At 40.8% G+C, this 19,568-nt stretch overlaps 1 protein-coding gene across 1 annotated transcript; it reads right to left on the reverse strand.

Annotated features, from left to right (window-relative positions):
- Positions 1-402: 402 nt before the first annotated feature.
- Positions 403-19,229, reverse strand: HPRT1 (hypoxanthine phosphoribosyltransferase 1). Its single transcript, XM_065077605.1, has 9 exons — positions 19,059-19,229; positions 16,959-17,065; positions 15,270-15,453; positions 10,136-10,201; positions 9,097-9,114; positions 6,722-6,804; positions 4,357-4,403; positions 2,719-2,795; positions 403-2,101 (listed from the first exon to the last, which is right to left on the reverse strand). The coding sequence occupies exons 1-9, from the start codon at positions 19,083-19,085 to the stop codon at positions 2,054-2,056; spliced, it is 657 nt and encodes a 218-aa protein (XP_064933677.1). The 5' UTR covers positions 19,086-19,229; the 3' UTR covers positions 403-2,053.
- Positions 19,230-19,568: the final 339 nt, after the last annotated feature.

Consider the following 19,568-nt stretch of genomic DNA (forward strand, 5'->3'; position numbering starts at 1 on the left):
TCTTAACCAAGACAGGAAAAACATTTCAGGATAAACTCATTTAAGGGTTTAGTCCTAAAAGATATTGAACATCGATTCTCAGTGTTTTCATGTGCAAATAGGTACTTCTAAGTGTCCCCTCTAGTGTGATCTCCAGGTGCCACAAATTTATTCTAAAACACATAATGAAGCAGGAAACAGTAAGAAGGTTGGAAGAAACTGCTTTTTAAGATCAGACCGCAAGTTCAAGCAGAACTAGAGAAAACTTGAATAGATGTAATAATTCTCGAGTGGGCTTCTGTTTTCCTACGTTGCTTTTGTGTTTCCTCTTCTTGGAGATGTATTTTTGCAATAAGTCATCCCAGGGACAGCACAGGCTTTTGAAAAGGCTTATATGTAAATATTATTTAGGACATGGAGAAATACAATTAGTTGCCGTAGCACATTTATAAAAGCTCTTTGGAACATCAATGATAACATTGCATAAGTACAGTATAATCACAACCAGTGTTCTAGTATTTGCTAATGAGAACCTTGATTTACATACAGATCTACACATTGTGGTCATTTGATCTAAATTAATTGTATAAGTTATTTATATTGTAGGTCTGCTACTAGGTACTACAGTTGTAAGTGAACACACTGTGGATAGATAACAACACACAGTACTTGGACAGGTTCAGAAACACAACCCAAACTTCAAAAGCACAGAAAAATCTGTCAAAACAGGCTGGCAAACACTTCACTGTGTATTTAGCACTGAGCAGCATCGCATCTGAGCACACAGCGTCACAAGTACAAGAACGCGTACGGGAAGGGACAAACGCAGGGCCCGAGGACGAGGTGTGAGACGGGCTGACTTGGTTAGAAATAAACTCAACACCAACAGAGGTGTTAGTGAAATAAACCCAAATGATTACTTACAAAACGGCCGTTTGGTTTTTTTTTCATGTGTATATGTTTAATGAACACATAATCTCCACTCTTTGTTTTTGCCAAAACAGAACAAAGGACAGTGCGTTAACCATTTTCTCTGAAATCAGGTTTGGTTACAGAACATGCAAGTGTTCCAATATTTTCCCTCAGCACTTTATCATCTCTCCTGTAGACAGAATAATGTTAACCAAAAGCTCTATAAAGATAAAAAATGTAGAGTCTGCCTCCACTGTCAGAAACTCAAAAAATATTACTGAGGAGAAACTTCAAAAGCATTTTAATATACAGAATGAGTGGCATAGATGTATGGGGCTTATTTTAAAGAGACAGCCTTTATTTAAAGTACTTTGTTTTGCAGATCTTATAAAGTAAACATTACAATACTTTTTCACAAATATATTAAAATTGTTTAAATTTAAAAGGCAATTCCACTGGCTGATGGATATTTTTAAAGAAAAAAAGATCTAACAGAAACAGGCAGCTTAACTAAAACTAGACTTGAAACATTCTGTTTTGTCGTTCCACCTCCTTTAAAAAACAAAGAAAAGAGACGTTTTTCACCCAGCCTTCCTTTAAAGCAATAAGGCAACTCCAGGAGATCTGAACGAGCTCTTTGGAGATTACAGATACTGTAACTGGCTGCTCCTCATGCTTTATAACACCCAAAGGTGCAACTATCCATTAATCACAATCACATTTGTGCATTAAAATATAAAACTTAAATTACAGATTTTAAAAATATTACTAATAGACTTCCCTATCATAAAATGTTTTACATTTACAGTACTTGAACTATTTCAGTTCTGGGTTGATGAGGTTTAAGCAATTTACCACTGCAAGAGTTAGACTCTGGAGCTCACAAACGGCACAACCCAACCAGGGGCAGCAATAGTCGGTAGAGTCATAGTGCAAATCAAAATAAGGAGTGCAGAATCGCACTAGTTGTTTGCATTTCTAAAATATAAATGAACAAGACAAGATCTTATAGCGTACATGCAATAAATTATAGAAAGCGTATGACGATGGGGCTGGGGTGTTCTACAATTTTAGCTGGTGTACCAGAGTGAAGCCTGTGAAAGATAGGACTCGGTAAACAAAACAATTCAAAGCTCTGTTGTCGTAGCGCTTGGACTTGCTCTCATGCTTTGTACTTCTGCTTCCCCGTCTCGCTGATCACACAGATGTGCTGCAACAAAATAAAACAAAAAGCTCCTGCTAGAAAAGTCATGTAAGAGACCAATGGTTTACACATGTATTCAATAAAGCACTTCTGAAAAAAATACAAGCATGCTATACACGTTTCAGCACGGAAGAATCTTGTGACACTGTTTATGCAGCACAACTTAGGCAATTTTGAGATTTTAGACAAAAAAGGGCTTCCCTCCTCCCTCTAATTACCCCACCCAGTGTCTGGTATAAGGTTGGTGAGACCCAGGTGAAGTAGTAACAACTTAGAACAAAAAGTGAACCCTTTTTAACTTCCAAGGTCTCTCTTCTCCGATTCTTATTAGCAAATGCATTTAACTCTTTGCGGACATCTGGTAAGACAAAAAACTTCTCATAAACTCCACACTATTTCGAAGTTGACCGGAGATGTGTAGCCTCCACTCTGCATTTTAGGTTCCTAAGAGCTCCAAAACACTGTTCTGCTGCTCTAGGGTTTGCTCTCATCTTTACATCACCAGTGGAACAGATTTGCACGTGAGGTGTGATTTACAGGAGAGGGAGAGCAATGCGAGATTTCCTTTCCTTCCTCCTCCGTAGCTTTAAATGGACAAAAACATATGGGGAAAAATTACTTACATTCAAATCTCTAAAGTATTCATTGTAATCTAGGGCGTATCCCACGACAAATTTGTCTGGCACTTCAAATCCAACAACTGAAAAAGACCGCAAGTCACCAGTATGTTAGAAAAGAACTTCCTATGGTTCACTAGACCTTTTCACAGAGCCATTCTGAAATGTTATAGATATGCATGCAGCCTAACTCACTCCATTTCTTCCACTCAAGTATTCTCAGACTAATATTGGAGCTGTTTTAAAATTTTAACTTTGTTGATTTATTTCATCAACTCAAGCAAAACTAAATAGATGTATTTATTGGTTCCCACGCAGCAGTACGGTGTTAACGTACAGTCTGCTAGAAAGGAACGGAAGCACTTCAATCTACAGGTCGGGTATTATTAGCAGAACGTAAAATTCCTTGAAAATTTCCTGCAAATTTGTAAATACATACAAAAAGAGCCAATACTTCCAACACTTCCTGGACACTTGATGTGTCAGCCCCACAGTATCGTTCAAAAGGTGGCACCTCAGGGAGCTGGACCTGCATGCCAGGTAATATAAAACTTCCAAATGGCTTTCTCCCCTTGTGCTAAAATGAAAGACTCCTGAGCACAGCAAAGCCGCACGGTTTTCCTCTCCCTGGCTACAATGAGTGGAAAATATGGAGATAAATCATACAAGTCAAAGGGAAGGCTGTGTGCACTTTGGGAGACATTAAGGTGATGTTTAGTGTCTGCTTGGCCTCATGCTACAGGAATAAAACGGAAGCCCCATCATTACTGCGTTGGTATCTCTCAGAGCTCATGTGTCCCGCACAGAATGGGCTGTCTCTGCAGCCAGATGGCAAAACAAGTCATCTGCTGCAAGATGCTCAGATCATGAACCCAGCTAAGCCTCTAATGAGCTCTCGGGAACGAGGGGCGTCCCCGGCTGAGGGGCACACCTCAATTAAGCTTTAAGGCATTGAAAAACTTCAGTTCCAGAACATTGTGCAAGCTTGGAAAGCAGGAGGAAGAGGATACGATTCTGCTGCTGAAGTCACTCCACTTCCAGAGTGAAAGTACATGGTCCAGACCAACAGGAATTTAGTCTCTGCTCTGGATGCTGTTCCTTTCTTTGTGGTCTTGGGACAGACAGAAGAAGACAAGAAAGGAGTAATTCTGATGCATAAACACAACCGGTTTTGTGCCAATTCAGACATCCTGGCACTGCAAGCTTTTATCAGACCTGCCACCCCGTGTGGTCCTCCTGCGTTCCCAGGACATCCAAACGGCATGAGGTGGCCGGGCTCAGCACCCGAATCACTCCCAAGAGTGTCAAAGGTGAACCCAGCAGATTCTGCTGACCAGAGCATTTGACTACGTGTATGCTGAGAGAATTTGCATGTGAAAAGAGTGTAACCTGGACCAAAATATAAAAGTCTGCTTTTCATATAGTAAAATGTTACCAAAAGTTCAGGAAAAAAAAGGATCAGACCAAATCCAGATTGACTCTGTCAAAATACATTCCAAACATTTAAATTCCTTAAATAAGTGCAAAAGCTATCAAGAATCATTATTAAAAATTATTTGGAACATCCTTGGACCTTAACCAAAGGGTACATAATACATTGACATGGTTCTAAAAATTAAGAACGGTTGTCAAAAAGTCACTTACAGTCTGGCCGATATCCCACACTTCGAGGAGTTCTTTTCACCAACAAACTGTCAAATGAAACCAATGTAAAACTGAAACATGGAAAAGCAGCAGGTACAAATATATGAGACTGTTTTGATGACAGAGAAGCTGCATTTGCCCTAAACGTGCATAACTACACATATTTAAAACTATTATTTTATTTGCAGGCGTAGCTGATCATAATGACAAAATCAAAACTTCCCAGAATCATTAATGGTTCACAGCATAAAGAACAACTAACAGGTCTGCAAGAAAGAGGAGATACTGATCTGGATGGATTTTCATTGTGAAAAGTGACTTAATAGGGCTATATGTGTGTTAGGAACTTCAGGCACAATTTACCTTACAGGTAAAGAAGCGACAGCTTGGGATCTGGCTAGACCAACTGAGCTCTTTTCCACGGCTTTAGTATTAGGAAGCAAAAGTTCAGCTGCTTAAACGCAACCTCAATTGCTCTTGTGCAGTGGGTTCCCAACTGTTTTTCACTGGCAGTACCGACTACCCCCATTAAAAAAATGTAATTGGTTCTGATGATCAGGCGATACAAACCAGCTCCACTTTTCCAGAATTAATAGTCAGAGGTGTGTAAAGAATGGAATACTAAGTTGGAGGTACTGTGGCAGACAGAAATGCCCTGCTATCATAGTTTAATTTGATTTGTTCATTATTAAGTTAAGCACTTCTAACTCTTAGAACAAGCCCACAAGCCTGACATTTGTCTGTCTTTGAGATACAGGGACTTTGGGAGGAAAAGAAAAGGTGGTCGATGGCTGAATGTAAAGAGAGAGGTCAGCGTAACGCTGTGTGTTAATCACAGACCTTCCCTCCTGAAGCTTCATTTGTCAGAGTCACAGTTTCAATTTCAGACAGTTTCTAAAACTTCTAAGTTGTGAGACTTCATGTTTGAGAACTGGTGCAGGATTCTATCAAAGAAACCCCAGAATCGTATCAGCATTAATTCACACCTCCCCACTACAACTGCTTTGTTGCCAGAGAATTTATAATAAAAAAGAAGAGTAGAAAGAAGAAAGGCAAGTGAAGTAACTAAGAACATGACACTTAAGACCATCTAGAATGATCATGTTGAGGTCTCTGTCAGACCCAAATTGCTGCAACAAGTTTAAACAATAGGAAACTGGACTTTGCTCACACTATGTAACGTTCATGACGTACACTGCAGTGTTAGGACGGGGATGAATGCTTAAAATTTGGCATACTTAATCCGGCCAGGGAGAAATCCCCAATGACCTCACCTCCAGCAGGTCACCTCCAGATTATCGGCGAGAAGAGCTGTTCTCAAACGCCTAACAACTGCTTCAACATCGTTACGGCAACACAACTGATTAGATATTACACACGGCTCTGCTTTATCTCTAATCCCCAGCAATCATTATGCTTTTATGGTAAAATACACAACCACAGCACAGCAGCGCAAAAGATGCAATTTAAAAAGAAGTAGGAAGACCGTTGATATTGGCTAATAATATAACATTATACTCAACTTTTCTTGTTGGTTTTAAGTTATTTAATTGTAAAATGTTTTGAAACTAATTGATTAAAGACATAACTAAGTAGAAAAGCCCGGAATAGCATATGGCTGGGTGACTCTCACAGAATGACCTCTAAAGCTCAGCTCACTATGCACACTACACAAACACTAATGTTGGTGTGCCAACTAATTCAATCGCACAATTAAAGAAAGCAAACTAAAATAAGCTCTCCATTGCACAGGTACATCACTGCAGTGCACTGAAGCTGCAGATAGTGTGAGCAAGAAACAAATATGTTTGGATAGATAATTCATGTATCTCGCTGACAACCACTGATTTTTTTTTATCGCCTTCTCTAGTAAAAGAAGTCTACATTTAAGGACTAAATTTGTATTGAAAACACCTCTACCAACTTGAGAGGGTATTTTTTTTAAGTCTAAAAGATTTAAATTTTTCAATATATTTCTATATATTGAATTTCTATATTTCTAACTTGGACTTATGCTGGTAAAACCCCACAAATCTGACCATAATATGATAAGGCAAGATATGTACCAGGCACGTACAACCTATCCCCTTCTAAAGCACTGAAATTCCTTCAACGATAAGACCGGGAAGAACAGCGTTTCTGCCAGCATTAACAAACATACATTCTCGTAACAAGCAGAAGTGCTTTTGGAGCTTAAACAATTACTCAGCTCAAACAGATCACATCATATCTGACTCCTGCAGAAATGTTCCTTCCCATTTCTCTTCCATGGAAATGTATGTTACACTTTCTTTTTTTATTTCCCCTCAATGTGCGTCATTCTTAAGGTGAAATACAGCACAAATAATCATCATTAAAAATTTACCTGGCTACTTTCACCATCTTTGGATTGTATTGCTTAAGTAGAGACAGCAACGTTTTCATTGTTTTACCAGTATCAATTATATCCTGAAAATAAAAAACTCATGTAAGAAGGAATATTAAACATGTCAGAGTAGCATTTTTCAAGTGTCTACCACAGAAATTGCTCATCCGCAATAGCATGAAAATATGCCAAAACACTGTAATCAAATATAGGTGACATGCGACACTGTGTTGTGCTTACGTGACCTTGCTCAGTAAACTGATTGCACACATTAACAGTAGTTCTTAATTGTTGTGGATAACGATGCCTTTGAAAGCAGTTGCTGAACAATGACCTTCCTGGCTCCGTTTAGAGATGTTATGGCTTGTGCTCCTTGCAACTATTAGATAAACAATGTTTAACTTGAATATGATAAGAGTAACGTTAGTCTCACCATCAAGCTCAGTTACAGACAGATGTATGCAAGAGAAAATAGGCAGAACAACCCATTATTGCAATTAAGAAAAAGGAGTGTAATTTACATTACAGTTGCAAGAAATAGCCCAAGAAACTGCACTGGGAATATTTGGGTGCAGTTTTAAAGTCTATACTCGAAACACGCTAAAATGAATTTTGACACAGCATTTTAATCCCATCCACTTCACATTAGAAGCAGAAAAAAGAGCATCTGGTTTACAACTGAAGCATCAGAAATGGGCTCCTCATTTGGACTGAAATAATCCCACAGTCTTTAGAGGGACAGTCCTCACCCTCACCTGAAATCAAGTCTATGGAAGTGAAAGAGGTAGATAATAAAGCAGCAACAGTGTCCTGCTCTCAGCTTATTTCCATACAACTCCCAATTAAGATAAAAATCAACCAAAAAAACTCAACAGACCACCTTTAACACTTAATGCTTTTAATAATGATTAGAAACTCAAGGAAAGTTAAAGACATACAGATATATAGATAAAAAACAAAAGCTAACAAATAAACAGAGATAGCTACTTCCATACTCTCAAAGAAAAATAGAATCTATTGCTGATTCTTTATTGTGTGATTATCTGTTTATTGGAGGTGAATATCAATTTTGTTCAGACTTTTCTGGACATCAAAGGGATGCTGTATAGAAAAGCCTAGTGCTGTGGTGCACAAGATATTAAACCTACAATAAATGTGCATTTTTACTGTTTGACAGTCAAAACCATGACTGGTACAGGGTCTCATATTTGAAAGTGTATAAGACAAGTCAGTGGACAGATGATTCACTGAACAAATGAGAAACTAACCTAATTCTCTGTCTGGGGCTTTGAAGCCATACATTCATCTGAAATGGAGCAGATACATAATTAAATGCATCTGCCTATGTGAAGCAAAGTATACTTCAAAGGACAGCACTGGTCACACAGATGACTGCTGTATACACATTATTTTCGTACGAATTTTAGATCTGAATACAATTCCTGGGGAACAATACAACCTCCTCCAATTATAAGAAGGCAAAAAACCCCACACCACCACGTTTTATGACAGAGGAAACACCCTTCCCCTTGGCAGCTCAATCAGTTGTCAAAGCTGTTTCTTTGCTTACAAACAAAGCTGTTTCCATTATTTGCAGCCTTAAGCCATTATTAGATTGCATGTTCATTTTTCTTGCCTACTGCTGCTGCTTCCCAAGCCTGGACCTGGCAATTTCCTCAAGAACAGCCTTTGTCAGGGCAATACTTACTGACCATGAGCAACGCTGCCCATTAGAAAGAGCTACGAAAGCAAGAATTAAGCAACAGTACCTACTAGGAGATCAAACTCAGCTGTACTGTACCTGGTGCCACCCAAAAAAACACCAAAAGACAGAGGAACGGGAATTTAGCAACTGCAAAATGCTAATTAGGAACTGCCCTTCTCTATGTCACTATGATCTAAACAAATTATACATGAGGACACTGGGCTTACATCTGTTTTTCACATATTTTAAGATATTCTTACCAGGAACTTCTTTCTACCCCTGCAGTTTAATTTCCTAGATTGCTGTTTTAAACCCAGAACAATAATATGCTTTATATCACTTTGTTCAGGCTACTTTTTAGAATTTAAAAATAAAATATAAAAAGAAAACAAAAAAATAATTAAAAAAAAATTTGAATTGATGGAATCCTAGAAAACTGAAAGCAAATACAAATAATTTTACATGGATATTTTCCTTGTGAAATTTGGCAGTTGAACGCAATTTGAGAATTCAAATCACAGATAATTTCCAATTCAGAGCCCACTTGCAAAATTCAGAAGCTGGAAACCTTGAAACCAAAACCTGTAGGTTTTCTGGCTTAAGAATCATTTCTGCTACAACTCTTTTAACAGTCACACGTTACAACTTCAAAGTGAAACATAATACTTACTTCTACGATCAAAACATTCTGGTGGAAAGAAGAAAAACAAAGAAAACACATTAATATCTAAAGAATATGCCACTTCTTATATATATATTACGCTCTGTAAGTTATTAATTTTCATTGCAGCTAAATATTTCTACTACCATTTATGTATATTTACACATGTAACAGCAAATTCTGTGCAGTTTACATTCCTGATGCTCTAATTACAATTAGCTGGCAACAAGATTCTCCTCAACATCTCATGCCAAGTACAAAGTGGCCTTTAAATTATTTAGACTGAGAATTCTAGATACATGCAATAAAGAACAAAAACAGCGTCTACATAATTCGTATTCTTCTAAAGCAAAGAGTGACGTATTAGAGACATGTACAGTTCTGTCCTATCTACATCCTTTACATTGAACGGTGACATACATGCCTTAGAGACCACATATGCGTAAGGAGAATCATAGAATCATTTCATTTGGAAGAGACCCTCAAGATCATCGAGTCCAACCATAACCCAATCTAACTCTGGCACCAAACCATGTCCCTAAGAACCTCATCTAAATGCCTTTTAAACCCCTCCAGGGATGGTGACTCCAGCACTTCCCTGGGCAGCCTGTTCCAATGCCCAACAGCCCTTTCCATGAAGAGTTTTTTCCTAATATCCCATCTGAACCTCCCCTGGCAAGAAGAGGACAGTGACGTGTTGTGACAGAGCAGGAGGCACTGACGCTTTAACCCCAACGTCTGGCTCGGCCACCGGAGAACAGCAGATTCCCTGCTCACATTCTCCGGTTTCCTTCTCTCCTCCCTGCCTGTAACGGGAACCTCCGCTCCCGACCTCAACACCGTCAATAGGTTTATTTTTGTTAAGTTCAGACTAAACTGTCGGCTTCGGCAGGGCTTATCCACTCTCCTAATATGCAAATGAAACTCCTCCATTTTCATTTTTTTAAACTCTATAATCTTTACGCACTAAAAAAGCAGCCTTAAAACAAAGCAGGTATGTGGTTTCTTTAGTGGTTTTGTTTGGTTTTAGACATATGAAGAGCCCTACCTTTCCAGTCAAGGTTGAGAGATCATCTCCGCCAATGACTTTTATATCTCCAGTTGACTGATCATTCTAAAAGAGAGGGTGAGTGTTACCATTACCTGAATTAAAATGATTTTTTTCTTCCAGTAAATATAAAAATTGCAAAGTACATAACCAGTAAATGTTAATGTGAATGTTAATGCTCTCAGAAACACAGCACCAACAGTGTCTTTCTATTAACTAAGACATTACAAGAGATAAAATTCAAAATGATATTTCAGATTAAAGATTGTTTAACTGCATAAACGCAGCACCATCTCTTATTCGTGAACATTATATATACATATGTATCTAAAAAGATATGATTTGCTACGCATTCCCTACAGATATGGAAATAGGAGAGAAAGCACTTCACTTTCCAGGCTGCTATATGGTTCACAATTTACATTTTAAACTTTAATGCTTTGAAAAAGACTTACTCTTTGAGTAAGAATAAGCAATCATAACAATAACAACATCAGCAAAGAATGCACAGATTAATATTTACAAATATAAGCTACAAAAATACCCAGAAAAGCTTATATTTGCCTAGTTTACAACAAATATTGGTAACAAATCAAACTACTTCTAGTAATTGAACAGCTACACAGGTAGACCATCACTCCAACACAGCATTTTGCTTCAGTAAAACCAAACTTTGATACAACCGTAAATGAACTGTTCTAGACAAAAGTTACAAACAGCTTGTAGGGGTGAATTGTTGGCAAAAACTAAAATTGTTATCACAAAAAGAGCAGAAACATTATTTAGAGAGGCACGCACCAAGCACACCGTCACTAACACTGGGATGATAGGAAAGAGAAAAGGTCTTAAAATCCTTTGGCCAGTGGTGTCAATGGTCTAGGATAGATAGAGAGGTGCTGACAGCTCTAGGCATCTAAAAGCAGACTAGACTAACATATACTTTTAAGAATACTATGGCACAAAAAAACACCAAAAAAACAAAACCACAAAACAAACCCAAACCAAACAAACTATTTTTAAAAAGCATCTTTTTAGTTTTACCCCATGTGTTCTAAAGAAACCATTACTTTGATTTGCACCACTCTGAAATTACCCTGAAGTACCATGTATCATGACTATAAGTAATATTGATTTTGGATAAACAGACAACTGTTTCAGTGCTTCCATAACAGTGTGAACAGTAAGTAAACTGAGCAGCAATATTGCTGTGCTGAAAAAGTAAAAACCCAAACAAACCTCCAAAACAATTTGGGCTTGTCCCAGCAGATACACACACTGCTGCTGAACGCCTGAGATCCCGGCTACATCACCCACACAAGTGTACCTCGGTTAAGCACTGTATCCATAAAGCTAAAGGACTTTTGCTGTGTTCACCCTATCTTAAAATTATCTGAAATGACAACTCCTTTAAGCTTTTCCTTGCTTGTGTTACAGGATTCTCTCTTGTCTATTCCTGCGCTGAGAGGGATTTCATCCTCCTTCCATGGAAGGATGTAAAAGAACATCATTCCTTACAAAATGATGATAGAGAAAGATGTTACGGGTACTTGTTCCATTAAAATTATATGCACAGATGACAGACAGTCCTTGGAACATGCATAAGGTCAGGTTCCTGATGATCTGTTTGGCTACAAACCATCACACTATATTCATACAGGAATACCACAAACGCACAGGTTACTGTAAACCTCGCATTATGTGTATTAAAGTATGATGATCATTAGAGAGAGAGAAACAATCTAACATACAGAAACTTGCCTGCTCCTTCCCACCAAGAACCATGCAAACTGCTACACTTTTTAATGCCAAATGTAAACCTTCATTGGCATACAAACCTGCATTTCTATGCAGGCACCAAGACCCTGAGCAATCAAAGGACAAAAAACAGTTAAACAACTTCCAGCACCGGTTGTAACCAGATTTCCATTGGAAAGAACTTTGTTTAATAATTAAGCAATGTTTTAATTATCTTCAGGAGCATTATTTCTGATTTCAGTACTGGTAAGACTTTAATGCTTTGTGGTTTAACACATAAGAGTTTTACTGTTTAGTTCTGTTTTCACTGCTTTCCCATTGCTGCTGCTGGAAAACAATAATGCTTTACAAGATTGTAACTCCTGACTCAAGTGACTCCAAGATCACCTTTTAAAAAGGCATTTTAAATTCTTTACAGTATTTGTTATAAGGCTTGGTTAACAGAGATCTTTCAGAGTACCGCCTTGACCAGCCTAACCAGATTTTAGCACGTACTCCACTGAAAATCCCCGTTTTTCCCAAGCAACAGCGCAACACATCCATTGTCTTTTGGCTGCCCTTCCTGACTACATAAGCAATGTCTGCTCATTTCCAAGTTTAAATGCAGGAGACTGATGAAAAATCATTATTCTTGTACCACGAACAAAATTAATTGTTTGTGAAGAATACCGAGATTTGGGTCTATTCACAAACATTATCTTTCCATTTCTTAACAAGCTGCCAGATCATTAAAATTCATCTGTAAGGACTCAGAAAGCTGGAGTTACAAACAAAGTTTAATCACAGCTTGATCATGTCAGTATTCTTAGAGAATTATTTTTGGATGCAGAACAGTGTGAACTGTGCATTGAACACACACACACCCCCATATGCTTGTAAATATTAAATGATCAGTTTGAAAGAAGAATAGAACCTCAATGACATCAATTTCAGAATCACTACACGAGTTCAGCTGCTTTATTTACGCGACCAGGGTATTTTTAACATCTTTCACCCAGTCTGTAAAGGCAGGCAGTGATCTAGTCACTGCATCCAAAGACAGCAACAAGAGAGCGAGCTCCGCTTTCCAGCGTCCATCACAGTTTGCAATGGTCTTCACATCGCTAGCAATGCGCATTCCTTGGCCTAGGAAAGCATGGATGAAAACTAAAGAGCAAATTTAGCGTTCTGACACTATTCATGATGGAAGACCTAGTTAGTCTGTCACATACATGTTCACGTTAGGACAGTCTTATGTCCTTTAGATTGCATAGCTCGACAGACTGGATAAGTCTGGATATTAATAACCACCTAAAAGAGTCCACAGCAATGAAATGCTCGTAAATACTGCAGTGAAGGCATCAGGTAACAGGAGCTCCTCACTTGTCTAGAACAATAAAACATTCTTCTATAGCCTTGGCTGACAAAGCCAAAAGCCTGAAGCCAACACCTCAAGGAAAACATTCTGCTTAGACCGCTTTGCATCTAAATTTCTCTGCTTTTCTCTTCATCTACTCAGTTTTACTACAAAAACAGGCTTTTAATTTCCATAAAACTTATTTTGCTACCCACTCTCCTACTAATATCAAGGCACTGTAGTTCTGGGGAGTAACAGACAACAGCAGCTGTAGCACCGGAATGAACCGCAGCATGCCGAACACACCAGTATGAGCAAAGAAAATGCATATAAGGCAGCTTTGCTTTCTAACAGAGGGGTTTTTTCAGGTGTTTCAAACCATTTCTCCTATATATTTTTCCAAGTTAGAAAGTGGAAAGAGTGGAAGGGTGTAGCCTTTATACTGTTTTTTAAACAAGCTGAGTAATATATTGGAAGTGTTCCTTGAAGAAAGCAGAAGATACACAATTTCCTCATCAAAAAAAGGTGAGAGTCATCATTTCCTATTCTTTAACGTATCATCCTGTAATAGAAACATTCAGCTTTCTGTTGTGGCTTTTACAGGCGGAATACATGGGCATGTGGTGGCTTCGTGGTTAAGTGGCCCAGCAGCAGGAGCCTGAAGCTTTTTGAGGGGAACAGAAGGAAAGGGTGCCAAGGAGTTCTTGCCCACTGATTTAAACACGGTGCACGAACCTTTCTGCCCAGCCTTGCCTTCTGGCTGGAGAGCGTGGCTAAACGAGTGCCCGGCGTTCAGCAAACGTGAAGGTGGTTTCCAGGTAAGCCCTGCTGTGTGCGCCTCGGGCAGCCGAGCCTGCTCATCCTGCAAACAGACCTGACCAAAGCCCCGCTCAGTCCTGGGCTTTGCCGTGAGATGTCAAGAGATCACTCCACAGCAATCATGAATTTATGAAGATCTTCAACAGTCCAAACTAAGTCTGCAAGTAACTCCATCTATGGCTTCATGGTTTAATGAAACAAAGGATGAAGCTGAGCTTCCAATTTAGTCATCTCTATTTTTTTCTACTGGAACAGGCACTCATCTACAACTGCGAAAAGTAGCTTATACTGCTGACTTGAATGTAAAATTGCTGAGACAGAACTAACAGCATAACCTCACAAGAAAAATTATTCAAACACCCAGAACTGAAACCAAAAAATGTAATTATTTCCATGCTACAGATGGTCTTATGGAACAAATCACAAATACCATCTTGAAAACATAAGACTAGGCCGTCAGGAAGGCAGGAAGGATACAGTACTGACATACAGCTGCTTCTTCCTTTGACCTGCACAACATAAGCTTCTGCTTCCTTCTATAAGACTTACCCATTATCTCATGTTACAGAATGTTCGATTTCCCTACAAAGTTAAATCCTTGTGTTCAGAATGAAAATAAATTATCTTCCAAAAATGTAAACCTAAGGCAATCTATGCCTAGTCTTGAAAAGGTAGTGCCATGTTCAGTAGTCACTAATCACGAATTTAGTTTTATGAATCTAGTTTTTCCTCAAGGCCAAATCCGACTCATTTTGTTCATTGTTTGCTTGAGCCCAACGAAAGCTGAGGTAGGAAACTCAGGTATAACCATTTTTGCAGCTTTCTCATCTTCCTGTCTGATGAATGATGTCTAAGCCACATAAAAATTCCTATAATCAAATTTCTCTAACCAGAGCTGCAGGAGAATCCTGTGTATTCTTCCAGAGCCACAGCTTTAGTGACAGGGTAGTGGGCACAGAGCAAATTGTTTAACAAGTGAAGACATGGAAAAGGTCTCTCTGCTCTGCATAAGGATTTTACTGGGCTGTGGAGATATCAAAGTGTACAGGAAAATATTATAAAATAAGGTAGAGAAAAAGTAAATTAGCTTGTAACTCTTAATTCCCTTAATTATTTGTTTAATATTAGCACATTCTGGCGGTAACAATATTAAACCACCTCTGTTAATCATTTGAAGTTAGTAAAATTTATATAAAAATTGCACAGCTTTGCAGAGATACTTACACAATAACTCTTCAACCTAATGAAGTCGACAGTCATGGGGATTGATTTGTCACTGTTTCTGTTCAGTGCTTTGATGTAGTCTAATAAATCAGCAAAGAATTTATAGCCACCCTTGAGTACACAGAGAGCTACAATGTGGTGTCCTCCCATGCCCTTCATAATCTCTCGTGCCAGCCTCTCCGTCCTGTACAAAACCAAGAAAGAGTTAGTTGTCATAACACACTGTATTTGCTTACTATAGCAGCAGCATTTTATACCAGTGACAACAGCAGCAAACACAAGCAGCAAACTTGGCAATGCATTTTGCTCAGAAATATTTGCCTACCACTTCAGTCACTTTTACACGTTATTGGTCAACAAAGCTTTGGTTTTCAAGGTTATTCTAACAGCAGCACTGCCAAACGCCTCTGTTTTCATACATCACACTCAGCCAAAGCAAATCTTAACACCCTGAAGCTGTTTTACTGTCAGATATGTGATGCTAAGGTGCAATTTCTCCTTCCAAAGACAGGCTCAGCTTCCACGCATAGTGCAATGTAAGTGGCCACAATCAAAAAGGCAGTAGCCCTCACTATCTGAGGAGCAAGAAAATTCTCGTGTTGTAGAAAAAGTACCTTATGTTTATCTGCCAAGCTACAAGGCCAGAAATTTATCCTAACTGCAAATTAAAGTACCAACAAAGCAGAGCAAGAGAAAACTGCGCTGTTTTTCTGCAGTCATTGTTTCTAATTTTATCTTGTAGTTTAGTTTAGAAAGCACACTATATATTTATTGTGTGCCAGCTGACAGCAGGTTCCTCAGAGAAAGCCTACCACTATAAAAGTTATGTCAGTTGCTTAACAACATGCACTTCATCCATTTTTTTCCTATATATGGACTTCCAGTGCAAAGTTTTCAAAACATTTAAAAAAATATTCTATAGCAAAGTTTATTGTATTTAATCAAACAGCACCACACAAAATCTAGATGCATTCCTGTTCATAAGATCTCCAGGAAGATGCACCCAGCACCGCTCTTAAACAGTTGTGTGTCTCAAACAGCTCCTTCGCTGAATTTATTATTCATTCTCTTAAAGGGAATTAGGCAACTATTAAACACAAAATAAACCAAAAATGCCTCATAGGCTTATGCACCTATTTCTGATCACATGAGGAGATAAAACTTCCACAGCATCACAGATTTCAGCAACCACAGAAGCGACAGATTGCTATTCACAGAGGCTAATGTGCTTCCCAGAAGGTAGCAGAAAGTTGGCTATTACTTATCTACCATACGAACATGAGAAAGTCTAAGGTTATATGATTAATAATTTACTTTTATTAATATCCTAAAGAAATTCAAGAGGCTATCATTGCTTTCAGACTGAACTGGCACAACAAATTATGTCTTCTAATTAGGCTTTAAGAAGGTGAAACACCAAAGAAACACTGGAAACAAAGTCACAAATGGCTGCGCACCACAAAATTTTGCTTGAGAATTACGACAAATTTCCAAACAATAAAGTAACGGCAAACGTGCAAACTCTTAGAAGCCAAACAAGAAAGAGTTAATTTGCACTTGTACTTCTTAGGCCCTAATTACATGTAATCTATTTAGACAGTCACCAGGCAGCAAAACTATCACTACAAGATTGTTGATTTCAGAGTCATGGAATCAGCTGGAGCAGTTACTGTCCCAAGGCAAACAAACCTGTCCATGATGAGCCCATGAGGAATATAGACTTTTTCCAAATCGTCTGCGTAATGTTTAGGTATGCAGAACAAGTCCAGGTCGTAACCTTGTTCATCATCGCCGATCTGAAAAGGAAATAAGGTGAGATTTCTACAAAGCCATATAGAAAGTCTGTGGTAAGAAACTGCAAGTCCTTTGCTTTATTCTGGGAACTATCAAACCCATCACACTCACCGAGATCACCTTTACTTTCCCTCTCTATAAAAACATTACTCACACTGAACATAGCGTAAAGTGTAATCAAACGGAACCTACAGTTCACAAGAGTTGCCTGAAATATGGCATGAGCTGTTGTGCAATACAATGTGGGGAAGAAATTAAATCCTATCAACATTCTCCTGCGTCAGAGGGCGGGAAAATGAAACTACTACACCTCAATTAATCTCCTTATCCACTAAAAAAATAATCAAGGAGCTTTTTTACTCCTTTGATTTTCCCCATGTAATGCAAAACCTGCATTTGCAATTAAGCAAGCAGAGGTTTTCACATGGAGAGCTTCCAAATCTCCAGGACACGACATCACAACAAAACACAGGAGCCAGTTTCCAGAAGACAAGACAGCTCCGTGAGCACAACGAGTGACACTGCTGCGAATCGAGCGGTCTCAGACCACCATCTGCAAACCCTGGAGCTTCGAGATCTTGCAGAACCCGAAATGAATGCCCCACTTCAGCAACCTGTTCTGCACAGGCAAACTCCTTGTATGAAACAGCCTGCTGCATTAGCCAGTGTATATTAATTAGGACAAGGGATTAGTACATGTATATTATTGTACCAAACACTGCCGAGGTTCAGAGCATATTGTTGCAACGGCATCAAGAATAGCCCACCCTGAAAACGACAGTTTCTTAATTACTTAATTCTCTGGTTATGCAGCTGAACACTATGGCATGTAAAATGAAGGAATTTCAGAGGGATAAACAAAGCTTCACCAACACAGGCATTTTAAGTATCCACTTTGGCTACTGCTGCCCTTGCAGGGCACAACCTTATTTCCATGCCCAAGGAAGCACTTACCTGGCCTGTGGACAGCCAACTGTTTACATGTTTGTCATTTAACCCCTAATGAGTATTTCACATGGGGAATTTAACGAGCATCTCACCCTCCCATCCAAAACAAACCTGCTATGACCTACTCGGGCACCATGTCCCTGATCGGGGTCCCTGCAATCCAGAGCAAGCTGTTATTTTAAGTAATGAGGCAGGTTCCTGACAAAACACATGGTATTTTCCTGTGGTTCAGACCCATCATTTTATCTAGCGTGCCTGCTAAACCTTCCTTTCTGCATTTGGTAGGGAATGGGCCCTTCCTACAGATTTTATCAGATTTTTGTTTTAATTGACTGCAGGGATTTACAGCCACAACCTCGTGGCCGCCACAGCCCTCAGCCATTAGACACCACATGTATCTCATGAGCATCCGGCAATGGCTTTAAATAAATAAATAAGAATGAATATGCAGGAGCCTGAGCAGATAGAGCAGCGATGCAAAAAAAATAAATCCCCAGAATGCTCTTCCTCCAAAAATACACCCTAATTGAAAGATTTAAGCGACTTGCAGCCCGCCGCGGGCTCTCACTAACAGCCCGCTGCCTCCGCACGCTACGAAAAGCAACAGGAATAGGAAGTTGAGCCGCGCCGGGCTCTGCCGGTGGGAACTTATTTCACCTTCATCTCCGAGGCGGCAACTCCGGCTCGCCCCCGGTTAAACCCCCGGGACCGCCGACCCACCCCCGCGCTGCCCGGCGGCCCCGGGGGAAGGGAAAGCGCCGGGGCCGGGGAGGGAGCACCCGGGCCCGGCGCCGGGAGGCCGGGGCTCCCCTCAAGGTGACTCCGCGGGGGGACGGCTCTCGCCGCTGAGGGACCCCCCGGCCCGTTCCTTCGCGGATCAGCACATTTCCAGGGGCAGGCGGGACCCCCCTCCCCTCAGCCGCCGGCGGCAAAGGGGGAGACCCCCCCCACCCCTCAAGCGCCGGGCAGCCCCCGGCCCGGCGCCGCGGCAGCGGGCGGGCTTGATCGCGGGGGGGAGGCCGCGGCGGCGCCGGGGGCCGCACTCACCACGATGCAGGGGCTGGGGGTCGCCATGGAGCGGGGCGGCCCGCCGGCGGCGGCTGCTGCGGGCGGCGCGGAGGAGCGGCGGCGGCAGCGAGGAGCGGGGAGGCGCCGCACCCCGCAGCGGCCCCGGCGCCGCCTCCGCGCCCTCCGCGCTCCCCGCCCTCAACATGGCCGCGGCGCCGCCGCTCTCTCTGGCGGCCAGAGGCCTGCAGCGGCCCCGGCCCGGAGCGGGGGCTGGGGACAGGGAGGGGGACGAGGAGGCAGTGCCCGCGGCGGCTGCCGCTTCACCGGAGGGGCGGAGAACCGCCCTCAGCCGCGCGATACCGCTGCCCGGCAGGTGCGAGGCGGGGACGGCTCCGGGTCATCACAGAGCCCTTCCCTCGCTGGGGCCGTCCACATCGCAGCTGGGGTGCGGGTGTCCCCCGGGCTGTCCCTTGTCCCCATCGCAGCTGGGGTGCGGGTGTCCCCCGGGCTGTCCCTTGTCCCCATCGCAGCTGGGGTGCGGATTCCCCC

This window comes from Columba livia, chromosome 12 (assembly GCF_036013475.1).
Source record: "Columba livia isolate bColLiv1 breed racing homer chromosome 12, bColLiv1.pat.W.v2, whole genome shotgun sequence".
NCBI lineage: Eukaryota > Metazoa > Chordata > Aves > Columbiformes > Columbidae > Columba > Columba livia.